Source organism: Aythya fuligula, chromosome 7 (genome assembly GCF_009819795.1).
Source record: "Aythya fuligula isolate bAytFul2 chromosome 7, bAytFul2.pri, whole genome shotgun sequence".
NCBI classification, from domain to species: Eukaryota; Metazoa; Chordata; class Aves; order Anseriformes; family Anatidae; genus Aythya; species Aythya fuligula.
In genome coordinates this window covers 36,210,145-36,227,246 of record NC_045565.1, presented here as the reverse complement: position 1 = coordinate 36,227,246, position 17,102 = coordinate 36,210,145, and the positions used below count along the sequence as shown (strand labels likewise).

Here is a 17,102-nt window from a genome sequence, read left to right as displayed (position 1 = left end):
GTGACACGTACAAACCACTTGAGCTTTGCTTTCGTGGTTTATATTGCCACCAGAAACCCTTGATAAAAATACAGCTTTATATTGTACAGTTGGGTATAGTTTATTTTCTCCATATATCATATACTGTGTTTTATTTATAAACATATACAAAGACACTTGTACATGCAAAGCAGTTTTTTTATTGAAGTAATTCTGAGATATCAATAATACTACATTAACTAAAGCATTGTAACACAATAATTTCTTGGTTAGCAATGGCATTTCTAAAGAGACGCCTATGAAAATATGATAAAAGACATAAAAAAAATCAGTATTTCCATGTTGGAATTTATGATTCCCATACTGAAAATTTCAGCTTCTGGTGGCTCGCGCTTTCAGAGAACCCTTTTTAAACCACCTCAAAATTTAGCCTTAACATCTCTTGAATCCTTTCTTCAGAGAGGCTACAGGAAATAAAGCTTCATGTAATGGAGAACTACAAAAATCTAAGGAGAAATTCAAACACCTAAGGAAAGGCACTGCTGATGAAGATGCAGCTACGATGAGCTTTTTAATATTTTGTCCAGGTTGCGCTCAGCTAACTGCTTATTTAAAATATTCTCATAGAACTTGCCAGCACCTACAGCTCCACCTGCTTTTTGCAACATTCACAAAAGCAAAATTTTTATTCCTGCCTTGAGCATCTCTCACGATCCAAAAAGAAAAGCCGCGAACAAGCGATTCAATAGCCGCTTCCTTTTGACTGCATCTCAATGTGCTCCATTAAGCAGTGTTTACGTAAAACAGCATTTCAGCAGCGCAAACATCAAAGAGAGGAGGGGAGTCCTGGCACCAGGGCTGGCAGGGGGACAAGCGCGCCAGGCGGGGCAGGAGCAGGGAGGCGCGGGCTGGCCCCTCGGCGAGCCAGATGCTTCCTTAGAGGGCCGCTTGCACCTCGCATTTGCCATGCCCCTCCCTCTCCCCTACCCGTGCTTTAATGGACATTAAAAATAGAACAAAACAGGACTGGGGATGGGAACAAAATACACGCACAACAGGCCTGGACCGCTGTAGTCATTCTGCTGTAAAATGTAAAAACAAGAAAGGGCATATGAGCTGCATCCCCCAGGACGCATCCTGCTTTTTTAATATAGTGGTGCCACCACACATTTCACTTCGGATGTTGCATTATATTTATATGTCACTCAAATATTTACCATTTTTCTGAATTCTGCTGGGTGCTCTGAGAGCTTGTTATAAGCCAAGTATCCGCGGCTGTGTGCCTTGGCAGTCGAGCAGCTGTGGCTGAGCCGCATCAATATGCTAACTTCTCTTTCTGGAGCTTCTCGTGCGACAAAAGCCACTCTTTCATGAGGTTCCCTCCTCCGTAGTTGCCGGTCTGCCCGCTGCTGCGAATCACCCTGTGGCACGGTATTATAATCGGGATCTGCAACACACACAAAAATAAGAAAGGAAGCGGAGGGTGACACAAAGCGGTGGCTGGAGAAGACCAGCGAGGAAAAGGGCTGCACCCAATAAATCTGCTACCACAGCAGCATTCGCCTTCCACCGTGCTAGTGGCGGCAGGGATTTAAACATCCGCATTAAAGCCCACCCTGGCAGCCTGCTGGACAGCACCAGGGCCTCGCTTCTGTCTGCACTGCTGTGCCACAGGAGTGGGCGCTTGACACCGACTGCCCCGTGGTGATGCCATGCTCCGACCACCTACCTGGCTCGGAGGGAAGAAACAGCGTCGGGAGAAACGAGCCCCAGCAAAAACCCCAGCCTGGGCGCCCACAGGACGCCGGCCCACGCCTATCTAATGACTTGGAGTTAATTTGATGAATTATTGTCACGTTGCCCATGTTCTCAAGCGCGCTGGCAGTTGTTTCCCACCCAGCAGGGGCACTGCATGACCCTGCACACACTTGGAGCAGAATCGCCCCCGGTTCATGGCTCCAGGGACACTGCAGAGCCGCAGCACTGAGCCCCTGTCCCCCGAAGGGCAGTGATGTGCCCAGGGATGTGAGGCACCCTCCCTCATGCGCCTTTAATCCTGCAGGATGATGCTTGTGTGCAGGCAGCACTTAAGTCAGATGGGATGTTTCATGGGGGAAAAGCAAGGAGGATCATTCAGGATGCATGCAGCACATGCAGCCATGCACGCTTTTGCAGCAAGCTTGTGCTTACAACGAGACATTTATGACCAATGACACCTCAAAACACACACAAGGATAGCATGGAGGCTCAGGACCATTATTAACAATCATTAGGAGAGGTCATATTTCTGGAACAGGGATCACTGAAAACGTGAGAACAGCACTTCCACGAGCGAGCTTCCTGAGCCTCGGCTCCCTCAGCAAATTCCTCTTCTCTCTATAGCACCTCGACGTGCACCGCTGAAAAATTCCATATAAGAACATGGCATTATTTATTATTTAGCAGCAAGTCAATCCAAAATGGGTTGTGAATTTTTAAAACCTACAACAGGAGAGATTTAATTCACACCTAACCAATTTAAGAACTTTTTCTCATGCCTTCTACTTTGTATCATTTATAGCCAAATGTCAGGGATTCTGAAAAATCAATGCGAGAAGTTACATAATAGACTGATAATGTAGACTAGTACATAAACACTTTTTTTTTTTTTATTGCAGGTGATTATGATAGTTGAAGTACACATCATAAAAAATGCAATACATCATCTTTAATCATGCAGTTTTTGTTTTGGTAACTCCAGAGTAATTCAATTGCAATGATAGAACTGTGAGAATAACTTACTAGAAAGTGTTTTTTCTTTTTTTTCCACAGAACGGATATTTTAAGTAAAAATACATACTTTTATTTATATACACATATGCATAAGCAAATTACATCCTTTATACTGACTTGTTTTTACCACACTTCATATTTATTTCAGCAAAGTTCCAGCTGTGCTCATATCTGAGTTGAAGACCCAGACCCCGAAGCAGCTGGACAGCTATGGGCCAGACCTTCATAAACTGTTTTTTTGGGGGCTCTTTTGTTTTGGTTAAGTAATTTCAATGGCTGAAATTTAAAATCTCAATCTCAGCCCAAAGGCTATCACATTACAAGGGAATACACATAGGTGCTTATTGTTAATCAAGGTTTAATAAAAAATGCTTATAAATAGCTGCTTTATTTGGAGTTGGCAATGCCACAAGTGAATTATGCATCCATGACAACTCCAGCGAGTACCAATAAAATCTTTCCTCTAGATCGCCATCACATGCTTGGTTTATGACTTCTTTAAAGTTGTTGGTTTTGCAAGTGTTTTTTTGTTTGGGGATTTCTCGGGCTTTACAAGCCACTCGCACCAGTTACTGCTGGCAGATTTTCTTGAGTGACAAGGCAGTAACGAGCCATAATACACTGTAAAAAATATCCAAGGTTAATTTGCAATTCTTTAACAATAGAAAAAATGAATCAGAGTATTTTGGCAGTAAAGATGTAAATCTTACTACAGACAAGGGGCCAAACCCTCCTTGTGAGCCAGTTCCTTGCAACTGCTTGGAGGCTGCAAAGACCCCGGGCCAGGGGTCCGTTTGCAGGAGAATTTTGTCAGGGAAATAAGTTGACACCCTTCCAGCTGCACCTTCTCCTGCTACGTTGTGTGAGAATATGGAAGCTGTGCCCAAGCTGAAAAAAATATATTATATTTTCAGGTGGAGCAGGGTCACCAGCAGCCAGAGAGCTGGCACGTGCCAAGGGTCTCAGGTTTCCCGTGTTGGTGCAGGATGGATCACAACCTCAGGGACGTGTGGCTCAGCTGCTCAGCATCATGCCACACGTGGAGGGGGAAATTTGGCCCAGGTGGTTTGGATCTCCAGGAGAAACAGAGAATCTCAGATCTCTGCCAGGATACTCTCCCGTTGCAAAGGAGCACTGATTTGCCACTGCCACGGGACAGAACATGCAGAGGAACTCCTGAGCCACCTCTTTTAGGGCAGGGTGTTGAGCTAGCAGAGCTGCAGTAGCACCACTTTACTGCTAGTTGAAAGGCTGTGGCTGGAAAATGCAGCCACTGAGATGAAGGGTATGAAATAAATACAGCATCTTCCACGCCCAAAATAAAGGATTTCATACCATGTTTGTCCAAATGTGCCCAAGCCCATGCGTCATTCTCCGTAGTGTTGGATAAAAAAGAAAATGCATTACAAAGGCTCTATCAGCTCCGTAATTTAAAAATATTGAACATTGCTTCGGTTTGGCTTAAGTGTGGTGACAACTTTCAGACTACTAAAATAATTAAACCTGCTAAAATTTATTAGGGCCCTAAGGACATTTTAGAGGGAGTACTACCCTAGTCTGGAGCTTTAATGCCTCAGCCACATTTAATGTAATTTTTATCAATAACCAAGCAGCTCATAATATTATAGCTCCACTGAAATCTTCATGCTGTGAAATCTAATTCATCTAATACATGAATCCATCACTTACACAGACCCTATCTCAAATGCTATAAAACTTCCAAACCCATAGATTTGTCTCCAACAAAAATAACATGAAGGGGCCCTTCAATCAATAGCGGAATCCCTCTGATTCGGGCACCAGCTGAATATTTTCTCCAACTTTGCTTTTGTTCTTCTGGGTAGAGGCCCACAAGGGAAAGAGCTTGTTTTCACTCGCAGCCTCATCAATACCTAAATCCTGGTGAACAAGTGACACTGAGAAGCTGTAATCAATAGCTCCCTGTGCGTTTTTTCTTCTGGTCAAATGGTTCAGCACTACTGACAGCCCTGACACTCAGAACATGATGCTAAATCTTTATCAACAGCCATCTGGGTGACTGGCAGAACAAGACTCGGGCGGTCATTAACGCTCATGGCAATCTGTGAATAAACTAACTCCTCAATAATGCGTTTGTTTAGAAAAAGGTGGGGAAAAAAACTCCCTGCACAAGGTATCGATTGCCTTTGAACTGCATTTAGCAAATTCCGTCTGAGGATGAAGCAGAGCGGCGCTCCGCCGCGGTGCTCCGCTTGTTAAGAGTTTTCAATTTGACGCAATGGAAAACCGAGCGTCCTATTATACTGCCTGATGGACTGGAGACTTACAGAAAACTGCCAAACTGTCAAAAATAGATCAGCCAGGCCATAATGGAAACAGCTGAAATATCAAGTTATAACATACAACAAGAATCACACTTAGCAAAAAATAATCTTTCAGTTTGCTCGTGTCCTATTGCTTTTTCTCCCCCTATTCCCTTACAGAAACAAATACTGTAATGCGAACCAGCATGGGTTCAACTTTATTGCTAGCCACCTAAGGAATTAATGCACAAGTAGTTTTATGTGTTCGCAACGTTTCAAATCCATACTTCACAGTCTTCTCATAAATGCACAATTACTCTTTTCACTCCCGAATGTTTAAAACATTTTGGCCGAATAATACCCGCGACTTTCGATAGATCGAACTTAGCGCCTGGGCACGCAGATCGCTTTCAGCCTAAACAATAACGCAATCGGCAATCAGACAGAATATAAAAAAAACGTATGCAGCTATTACTGCTGTTAACAGACCGCTGAAGACGTCTTATTTAAGCCACAGAACAGTCATTTAGGATGGCCTTGGACTAATCAGCCCAACATTCGCCATTTCCCATGAGTCTCTGTGATTTCTTTTTGATCCTCCTATACTAGTCTAATGAGATTTTTAATTGAACTTTATGGGTTCCCTTTGAGGACCACAGACCTTGCAATCAATCTGAACCGCAGTAAACTATTTGAAGTTTTTCTTGCAAAAGGTGAGCCATCCCCGCCATGTCCTTGGCATAAATTGAGGCAAAGATGTCGCATCTTTCAGCTGCTGCTGGCACCTATTCCACCTTCTCATAAAGTTGAAGGTCATTGTATGAATTATGTGAAGCAACCCCACTACAAAGGGAAACCTGTAGAATGCACACTACCAAAATTAAACACCAACCCATGATTTGTAGAAGGGAGAAATGTTCTGGTATTTTCTGGAAAAATGTAAGATACACAATTTTGTCAATATATTTGAGTAGCAGTGCAATGTCAGGTTCGACATACACCTCTGCTTTATTCCAAGCCCTCATTTTTACTGATAGCACTATCCTCATTAAATCACATTTATAATTTAGTCATCGTGCTTATAATTTAGTCCTTTAATCAAGGAAGAATCTCAAGGTGCAAACAACTTATGATTTTGCATAGCTTCTGCAGCAATCATTAATAAAAATACTCACCAAAGTTTCAGCTTCTCTCCTGTGAAAAGAAATTACTGATCTTCTGCTTAACAGAACATCACATTTCTGCAACAATTTTGAGGCAAATGCTACTCAAACCCAGTATTTATACCTTGAAGCTCTTATTACAGGTGTAGCAGTTGTTAACACCGCAGTTCTTTAAATTCTTTGCTGATATTTTAATGATGCTGCAATTCTCATGACGTGTTCAGTTTAATGATCTGTTTAGTTAGATTTAAAGCCCAATATCTCATCTGATAAACAGACTTCAAGTGTGTTTATAACATGTACAATGTTCATGGGTATTCTAAAATTCAATACATGTAGCACGCTGCCATTTAAACTAGCATAATGTCTAATGGGTTTAAGCTTCCAAGCTCAATAAAGAAGTACACTGTGATATTTTAAGTGTATATCTGATTTTCATATGAGACAGTTCATAGAAGCAGCATAAAGCTCCGTTCCGTCAATACCCTGTATTGTACTTGACAATACAAACTATTTTAATATGATGGAATGCTTTCCAATATAATATGGTGTACATTAAGATAAGGCAATACAATGCAAACCTACAGGAAACAGTTCTCAAAGAATAACAATATAGTGTTGTGCAAAAGGATATGTAATTGCTATCGCCTAGAAATGTACCCTGCTTTGCCCTCAGGCTGCAGTGGAGCAGCAGCATCCAAAGCAGCGGTAACAGCAGGTTGTGGTGTGAAAATTCCTGCTTTTTCCCCTGTGAGGAAGGATGAAAATAGTTCTGAAAATATACAGCAAAGCTACTGCATTTTTTTTTTAAATAGGTCCTATCTTATTTTTGTTATTTCCCACTCCATACTATGGCTGCAGTGGTTTCTGTCCACAGCAGAATTTTTAATAGTATTATAGATAGTAATGTATAGCTTTAGGGGAAAAAAGAGCTCTATTAATATAATACTACTCCAATATTTCATAATAGAAAGCTGATGATAAAAAAATCAGTACTGTAATGACAGCTCTGCCTATTCCAAAACACATTTTTATTGCTAGACATCTCCTGTAGTTAATCTGTAATTTCACGCATATTCCACATGCAAACACAAATACAGTCCTTTTGTACTTCAGTGGGAGCACCTTTTCACTACATTTCTCAGATTTTCTATATAAATCTTTACATGGTCCTTCAGACCTATGAGTCAGAGTATGCAGGCTGACTATGCATGATATGCAGATCGATTTTATGAATGAAGTGGAATATAAAGATAATTCGTGATGGCACTGTGAAAAACCCCAACCCTTATTATTGTTATATGGACAGCCACCAGCTCTTGTGAAAACAGGTTTCTGAATCCACCTTGCAACTACACGCTGTGGTCTTACATGTGCCTTATTACAGAAAAAACTGGGAGAACTGCACACAAAAACAACACAGAAGGTCAAAGATTATGGCAGGTGCAACACAGGAGAAAAAGAGAGGTATTTGGGTATGGAAAGACACGTTGCTAAGGGCAAGTGGTAATGAGGAAAAGTATGTTGAAGAATGGGCAAAAAAAGCTGCAATGATATTAATAGAAACAGAAGTTTTTATTTTTTTTTAAGGCGAGTAGCAAGGGAATGTGTAAAACCAGACATAGGGGCATTTTCTTCACTCGCTTTTGCTCTCCTTTGCACAGTGACAAGCCAGCTGGACGTGGCAGCGCCAGCCCCATGCAGCACCTTGCATCTGCCTTTATAGCCCAAACGCTGGGGTTTTAGGGAACCAGACTCCCTCCTCCTGCCTCTTGCACTGCGGATGATATACTGACTCCTGTCTAGAAACACTCTCATTCAGGAGAGCTTCCCCTGACAGGATCCAGGCAAACACAGCCCAACTAGTAGACGTGACCCTCACAGTGGCACTGATTCTCACTAACTTCACTTAGAGTAACCAGCATGTTTCAGGTGCATAAATAACAAGATAATGATTGGGAAGATGGACAAAGTGACCAAGTACTGAAACTGATTTTTTCCAAAATCCACGGGGCTAACCTAGAGGACTACTCCTTCCAGTTGCTTTAAATTCAGCTCACCTTGATCTAAAGGAGAAATGACACTTACATCTATTTTGCAGTGCATGGGAAAAAAATGTTAAAAATTAGGGATTTGATTCAAATGTGTACCTACAAGAACTAAAATCCACACTTTCAGAAGTACATCCATAACAGCACTCCATCCTCTCTGGCAACACATCCAAAGCTACTCACACCCTGTCAAATGATGTCAGTACTGAGCGATAAAAGATTTCCCTCGCCTAATCTGTAAGAAAGTTTGAAAACAACAAAATGTGTAGAGGCCGATGAATTAAAAGAAGTGTAATGTTTCTTTTCCAAATCTAACACCATAAACGGTAGGGCATAAATCACATTAAACTGGGTTGTGCATTATTGCTGATTAAAAACACTTACTGACCTTATTACTCATGGTAGACCAGTTTTCATAGCAGATAAATTTAATCTAATGACATTTAGCCCAGAAAGCTCTCTAAATCCACCATCTTCCATCAACTTTATTTGAAAGTTGACATGAACTTACAGGATTGCTCCTCATCGCTCCTCCCACTGCTCTTGCAGCTCTGCTGTTGCCCGCTAGGTCCGCTAATTTCTGGTAAGAGATGGCCTCTCCAAACTTCACATCTCTCAGCAGGGTCCACAAAACCTGCCTGGTGAACGAATCTGCAAAAACAAGGAGTACTGTTCATATGCATGGCTGAAAAACACGAGATGAAATACTCAAAACACCCAATGCAAAGCAGTCTCAATAGCAACTTTCTAATTTAAATTTAAACAGCCCTAATACACCATCCTGTTATTGTATCCTATATTACTATATTTAAATACATGATTATTAGAAAGAGCACTTCAAGTAACCGATCACTATAAAAAAGGATTTAAGGCTTTGATTTTCCTATATTTTTAATTTGCTTCAAGTACAATTATCCTGTTAACTCATACAATGTGGTTTTTCCATTAAATTGGCAGAGTATAAATTAGCATAGAGTCAAATTAAAAAGGGAAGAAATAACCGGCTCTACCTATTTTACAAAGCCCTCGCATCTCCAGCTAATTTCCAACTTCAGCTGGGACACACGGCAGAAGAAGCCCTAGAGCCAGCGGACTCGGTATTATCCTGGCTGACTGCATTTTATAGTTGAGACCCCCAAGCTACTGCTCAGCATTCCAGACATTACAGAATGTAAGGACTAGCTGTGACCTTGAATGTACAGCACATCCTTAATGACACAGGGCTCTGAAAAAAAATAATGTATCTTCCATTATTTTAATTTTAATTCACCAGCAAATTGCTTCTAAGTGTTCCAATTGCTGAAATAATGAATAAGCAAATGCATTAGAACCAGCTTCCTTCTGTATTTCAGGGTTTTACCTTCCCAGCCCAGGATTATCTGACAAAAGGAAAACCAATAGCCACTCTAAGATTTTAGTAGGGCTGGACACCTATTGCTCTTCCAAGTGACTTGTAAAAGCTTTGAATAACTAGTGAATAACTTACTCAGATGAGTGAGTTGGCAAAAAAAATAATATATATATATATATTTATATATATATTTAAAAAAAGGCCCCCTTGCCCTGTTGAGAGCTTCAGTCTGCTGCTTTGGCAAAGAAACAAAACTGATTAAAAACATTTTCTTTCTGTAGCTGTCAAAAAAGACATCGATTATGTTACATAGCAAAATGTGATTTTGTTCTTAAAGGAAACCCATACACCATTATGTATGTGTTAAATAATAAAAATCACTTCTTAACTGAAGGGAATGATAATCACTTCATTGAAAAAATCTGTTTAGTCTTTATTATAACATTAAGCAAATTAAACATCAGCATAATCCAGGTGATACGAGAAAAGGGTCATCAAAGAAATTAACTTTGTTGTTCATTAATTTACATGGATTAGTAGAGGGCAAAGAGATAGCAAATCTGCTCTAGTTTTTTATGATATAATTTCAAACTGTACACCATTTGTGGCAGTAGGGTGACTTTGGGGTTAATCAGACTGATTTGTCCTTTTAATTGCTTTCTATTCAAAGAAAATTCATTAGATAATGTTCTCTTCAAAATTCATGAATCAATTTAACTGAAGAAACCACATTAACAGCTTTGGGTTCATTAGCACAAGCAGTTGTGTTACTAGCTGATTGCTAGGAGGGTTTCCTTAGGCAAACAGATTTTGTTTACTGTGATTTCTTCAGAAAGGTTTCTTTCAAACCAAGCCGCGACTTCTTGTTTGTGTAACCTCTCTTCAAGCCAGCAAGATCAGCACTAACCCGAGCACTCGTATTTCGGGCAGTCACTGCCTGGTGCCCTCTCCTAGGCACACGATGCGCAGAGAGCGCACTGCCACGGCCCAGGCCCTGGTCCCTTGGTCCCTTTGGTCCCCTGGCCGTGCCAGCAGTGGTGCAGGGACCCACAGCAACCCAAAATGCCGAGGAGGAAGGAGCAGCCATGCGAGCCTCACGGCAAGACAGAGCAGCACCAGAGCCCCTGGGAGCAACACGCGTCGTCACCGCGCCGAGCCACGGCCAAGCTATCGAGTGCCTTTTAATAGGCTAAAATACGGCATAATAAAACAATTACACATCGACAGGCAGGGACAGAGATTGGACAGAGATCTCCTTCCAGAGCCACTGTGCATTTTTCATGAGTGAATATATACTGTATCTGCAGCGACATAAAACACTAGAAGTTATAGTTCAAAATAATGAAATATTTAGCGATCATGCACATCATTTTATAAAAGTATCTGAAAGCTCAATTTCATCCTGTAGGGAGCAAATGCATTAATTAGTTTAAGCAGCTCTAAGAGACACTGCCAAATACTGTTATTAAACTGTCTGCAAGTGTTAGTGCCTGTAAGCACAACCTGCCCAAATTAGATGGCTGAACTTTCACCAATTTTCAACGCGTGCCAACATTTTTATGCTGCTAAGTATCATTAGAAAATGCTGTAAAATCTGCACATAAAAATTAACACACGCGCTCTGCCTGGGAACACCTGACACATCCGTGAGTTTGGGATGACTGTGTAACTCGAGTGGCAGAGCAGAGACCGAACTAAGTCCCTCAGAAAGCCAGACGTCGTCTCCTACCCCCATACTGAATACAGTGCACACCGCACATGCGGCCTGCAAGGATCTTCTCTTCAGGCTACTGGCTCTCGACCACCCTTCAGCCAAAACCCATGTGTGATGCTCAACACTGGACGCTATTTCTCATTTCAGCAACTTGTCAGGCTTTACATCAAGATGTACGCTTCCCAAATTTCTGGTGGAAGCAGGAGATGCAAATAACACCTCTGTCAGGGGCACCAGCAGACCAAAGGACTGGGTGGCCGAGACCCGTCACGCTCTGGTTTTGTTTCAGACGCTCTGTGGTGAACTTCTGGGATGTTGACGCTACAAAAACCTCATCACTGTCCCTTAGTGTCAGTCCTGCCAAGTGTTGTACATGACCCAACAATGCATCATCGAGCCACGCTGACCTGAAAGCAGCATTTACAGGTTGGATACAAACCGCTGAAAGGAGGGACCAGCACCGGGCCTGCCGCTAGTGCCTGGTGGCTTCAGAGGTCACTCACGGCAGCCTGACAGACCTTAATTCTTCAAATAAACACGTTACGTCCGTGAGGATAACAGAGTGAAAATCGAGTTTACTTTAACACTGGCTGTATCATAACTTCTTAGCAGAGTAATTGAAGGTGGCAATTAGTGCACGGCAGTGCAGTGGCTCACTACAACCCAGTAAGACACTTCCAGAGCAGTTATCGCGTCAGTGAGGGACGGGTGACGGGAGCAGACAGCCTGGGTGCCGCAGGCAGCACCAGGCAGGAAGGGTCCATCACTGCCGTCTCCCTCAGCCTCTCCTTTCATAATTCTCAGAGCAAGAGATATTCAGAAGATGCACAGTCTGATTTTACCTTATTTTTAACCCCTTTGACTAAGAGAGACTAAAGATCAGTCATTTTCTTTCCTTTTCCTTAATACTGAATACTGGGAATACTAGTTATTATAGTTATTTTTAAATTATTATTGCTATTATGATCTTCTTTTAATATACTTCCCTATACTTTTTTTCCAAGGATTTTTGCAAATGCAAAGAAACAAACAATACTCACCCGCTTCACACCATTTTTTTCTGCAGCCTGACTTGGGTAGTACATAGACAACTTTTTTTGTCCTTATGCTTATCCATTATCACCATTATTACTATTGGTAAAAATATCAAGCATAATACTTCAAAAATATTCTTTTTTTTTTTTTTTTTTTTTTTTTTCCCACCTGAGAAAACTTAAGGTCTTGGGGCATAGAAGAGCAGATCGGCATTAAAACTGAAGAACTTTTGCTGACAACAAGTAACTATATAAAGAGTTAATGCAAGCATGAGTGTTAATTTTTGGTAATTTTGAAACTTCTCACATTTAACTAGGCTTTTCAACCCATATTAAGTATGTCACCTAAAAAGCAATTTGATAACTAACAGTCAATGCTATCCTAACCTAGACTAAAATAGCAAGCAGAATGTAAAATGATAAATGCTTGTCTAAGTTTTTAACTGTTTAAGTATATTTTGCTCTTGCTATGAGACAGATAATGAAATGCTTTTATTTTACAATGGCTGCAAGTCCCTGACCAGTGGTACCCTATAATAACAATGATAAAAAGCAATTATTAGTTGCTATTAAGGGCTTACTAGAAATATAGTTTAGATGGCCTGGTAATATACTATAAAATAGTCCATACATATCATTACAATGGAAAAAAAAAAAAGACTGCTTAAAACCAGGGGTGCTGCAAACGTTTTGGCAAAATCATTTGAGAAAAGACTATGAACTTTTATTGCTGCCATTGTCATGCATGATATTAATAGAGTATAGAGATAGAACATGCCTAACTGAAAATAATAGTTTATGACTACTTAGACAGCCGAATCAGAGCAAAGATGTTGGCTATTTTGCATTTTTCTGATTTTTATGAATGAAGATGCAAAGATAATCTAATTAAAGTACACTGTTCTGAATTTATAAAATTCACCATCAACTTTACAGTAAAAACTCTGTTTATTAAAAAAAAAAAAAAAAAGAGAAAATGTTATAACAAAAGAATATTTAATTTAAATAGGTAAATAATGGAGAGATTAAAGCAGTATTCACCTGAATTCTACCTCTAGCTAGTCCGAGGCCGGTGAGCACCTTTGTTCTGGACAGCCACAGTTAGACAGAAATTCCTTAGTTAAAAACATGGCAACTCCATCTACAAAACATAGATTTAAAGGAAGTCCCCTGCATCAAAAGCATCAGCCTAATTTTTTAAAAACAATTTAAAAAATAAAATTACTTGCAGTATCAAATCAGCACACCCACCGTACCTTTACACATAGCATCTCCCACTGCTCCAGCGGCCCTTCCCTGTCATTCCACGGGCAACCTTCAACACCCTTTGTGCAGACGATACACCTCAAACATTCACTGATTCTGTCTGAAATTATGGTTAGCTTGCAGATGTGCTTGAGCCAATCTTTGTCCACCAAACATTGCTGGAGAACGAGGTGCATGTACCCTGGTGGATATATCTGCCACATTTCAGCACCCCCCTCTACCTTGGCCAGCTACTGAGCACAGACACACAAGGCCTGCACGTCTACTTTTGATATTCACCTCCTGAGCTCTGACTAGTAGTTTTCTAATTTCTAACTGCATATTTCTCCAGCTAGGGTCTCTTCCTACCTCTCCCAAACAAACTTGGTAACTACCACACCTTTCCTGTGCCACCACCAGCAGATTGCATCATACAGATGACTCATGCAATAGTTCTCTACATCCTTTCCTATTTATGATTGCATTTAACCAGCTAAATTAACATTTATACCTGATATGTATCACATCCCTATCATCAGATCCGATAACACAGGACTGCTGGCAAGGATGAGATGGATCTCTGCTGATTCCCCAGCTGCACAGGAGGTGGCTGCTCCGTGCCACCCACTGCGGGGCACAGTGGCAGCACACGGTGACTGCAGCCACAAGTTCTTATCTATAATGTATCTTTTATTTATTTATATTATTCCTCGCCAGCATACCTCTATGCCACGCATCACAAAAATTACTGGAGGTTCTGTTTCTAGCACATGTGTGAGTGGCACAAGCAAAGGACTGGTATTTCTTGAAAACTTTGCATTTTTTCCCTGATTCAGAAAACATCCTACACTCATTCTGCATTCATCTGTAGATAACTTAAGCTCAACTGCAATGCATTTTCACTACAGAACTAGCAACCGTTCAAGCAAATGCTATCAAGTATTCAAAACTACTGACCAGAAGTATGCAGCAGTGACGATAACCCCAGTTAAAACCAATTCCCCCTCTAAGCTGCATTTTTGCTGAACACAAGTCCTTGCACCAGACCCTGCAGCGCCCATTTGAGACCCAGAGGAAGCCCTGTACCGTCTCTCCTACTATTTTCTGAATATTGCTCTGCAGATACGATTGCATGAGTAAACAACTAAAAATACTGATACATAAATATTAGGCAATCCACATTAAAACCATCAGAGTACACCAGAGCACTTGATGATACTGTGCAGGTGTTGTCTCTTGCTCTTCCACAGGTCACAATATTCTCCTTGCTGAGCAGGCATGGGAAGTGCAGAAATATGGGCTAAGGGAGTGCTTTTATAATGCTTTTATGTGTGTTTGCATTTATATGCAATATAAAATATAAACACAACTATAATTTATAAGTGTACTGTGTTCTTGTATCACTTAGGTGAAAAATGTATCTTTTTTTTTTTTTTTAATATATATAATGCTCAGATTGGTTCACACGAAGCGGCCAACCTATGCTAAAACCCAATTAATGGGAGCTGTTTCTGATCTGTAGTTTAACACAGTTTTAAATGCAGTTCCCTTCAGACTGCTGAAGGGTTGTAGGGCCAAATTCTATCCTTAGAAGCAAGTAACTCTCTCTGGACTTAATCCAGCAGTATTTCTTCAGGTTAAACTCCCTGGAAGTCAGTGGGTGTTTTACTCGAGTAATAACTGTTATTCTGACCCATTTTTGAGCAGTAGCTTTAATAGCAGTTTTCCATGCACTTACCAGAACAGCCTATAATTTCAGTGCTAATGGAAATGAGCAGATGAGCCTGATGCTCAGCAACAACCCTTTACAGACCCTGTCCACATCGCATTGCAAACTTCCCCAGAATCCCACTTGCAAATTCAAGCCCAGGCAAGGCTTTATGCAAAATGATAACTCCTTAAACATTAGCAACTCTGTTTTAGCTAAGGATTCATACAGGACTTGGAATGCCACGACATCCCTGAACACGCTGAGACTTGGGTTTGGAGTCCATGGACCGGTAAGATGGAGGAAATTGCAAAGCAATTGACAACTCCCTCTTGGGCTGCGGCACAGACCATGTCATTGCACAGCATCCCCTGCCAGGTGATTTGTGCAGCTGTTTGTAGCAGCAGTACAGTTAAATGAAGAAGCCACCTGATTATCCTCTGAGCTGTAGGTAATACACCAAGCTGCAATTGCTACAGGAGAGGAGAACAAATGCTCTGGATGAAGAGACAGAGAAAATATCAGTCTCTTCCCAGCCAACAAAATGTGGCAGGCAAGTCTTACATTGCAGGAGAGACGAAGGTAAGCATAAAAACAATTTATTTTTCTCTGACACCAGTCCTGTGCCAATTCCTTAGAATCCATCCCGTCTTCCTGCACTAAGATTTCCCTCCCAGGCCTGCACTCAGCGAGCTGGAGAGCCTCCTCCTTTTTCTCGGCATTATTTCCTCACATTTTCTTTTCTCCTTGCCACCACCCCCACTGCAGTCAGGTCCCATGATGCTAAATCCCATTGTAAGCAGAAGTGACTGTATTTAAGCAATGTTACCAACAGGTAGAAGCCAGCGGGACAGGCAGCACAGGGGAAGGGCAGGGTGAGCCCCTCTCCTCCCTCGAGGCAGCACGCACCTCTGGAGAGAGAGAACCCTGAGATGGAGAATCCTGAGCTCCCTCTTGAGTTCTGCTCTCCCTTTTGATCAACCACCTTCTGAACTGAATTAGGAAACTGAGAGGAACAAGAAACTCACTGCATTTGTAAATGATGCACGGCCTCCCAGGCACTGTGAATCTGTGTGCTGGGACCTAGCCATCAGCTCTGGGTCACGGCTCCATCCCTTCTGAAATTAAAAATAAACCTCCCTCCATTAGGAAGCTAGCAGGACAAGGGCAACGTTGGATAAAAAAGACGGGAAAAATGTTCAATAAGCAGTTTCTATGAGTTTCTCATCATTTAGACCATAGGCAGTGACCCTCATGCCCCACATCCTCCATCCTCACCTTCCTGCAGCACACCTCTGAGGCCTGTGGCTGCTGCAGGAGGTCCACTACCACCTCATTTTTCACAGCTACAGGCAGGTATTCCACTAAACATCCAAGCTACAAAAAAGCCTCCCACTTCAATTTTCCACATTTCAGTCATTAAGCAGATTTAAGTAAACAGGTGCTGTGAAGAGTTAACGCTGCCTGTGTTCGTTTAAGGCATCCAGAAAGCCCGGCCAGGCTAAGCATTATTTCACTCTCATGAATATAAATGCTCTGACAATCTCGTTCTCGTTCTCAGTGCACAGAACACAATCTCATACCTCATCTTGCCGGGACGTATTGCGGCATTAGCCTCCAGAAACGAGTACCCTGTCTCGGGGAGGTGAGGCCAGGTGATGAACTCTCCCCAGGTAGGGTTTGGCTACACACAACGGGCAGAAAACCGACCCCCAAGCCACATTTGTATTTCACGTTTTGTTTAATTATTTGAACCCCACTTTTAGTTTAAAAAGAAAAGAGCTTTTAAAGGTTAAATAATTG

General features: G+C 41.5%; 1 protein-coding gene across 1 annotated transcript in view; it reads right to left on the bottom strand.

The window, feature by feature from the left end:
- Positions 1-232: 232 nt before the first annotated feature.
- The window catches only part of MGMT (O-6-methylguanine-DNA methyltransferase), a 156,938-nt gene continuing 140,068 nt past the window's right edge, over positions 233-17,102 (bottom strand). Inside the window, exons 5-7 of the mRNA XM_032191580.1 lie at positions 8,759-8,898; positions 2,309-2,378; positions 233-1,426 (exon numbers count right to left, since the gene is read on the bottom strand). Coding sequence (XP_032047471.1) covers positions 1,185-1,426; positions 2,309-2,378; positions 8,759-8,898 — 452 coding nt within the window. The 3' untranslated portion in view covers positions 233-1,184. The remainder of the gene's footprint in view (positions 1,427-2,308; positions 2,379-8,758; positions 8,899-17,102) is intronic.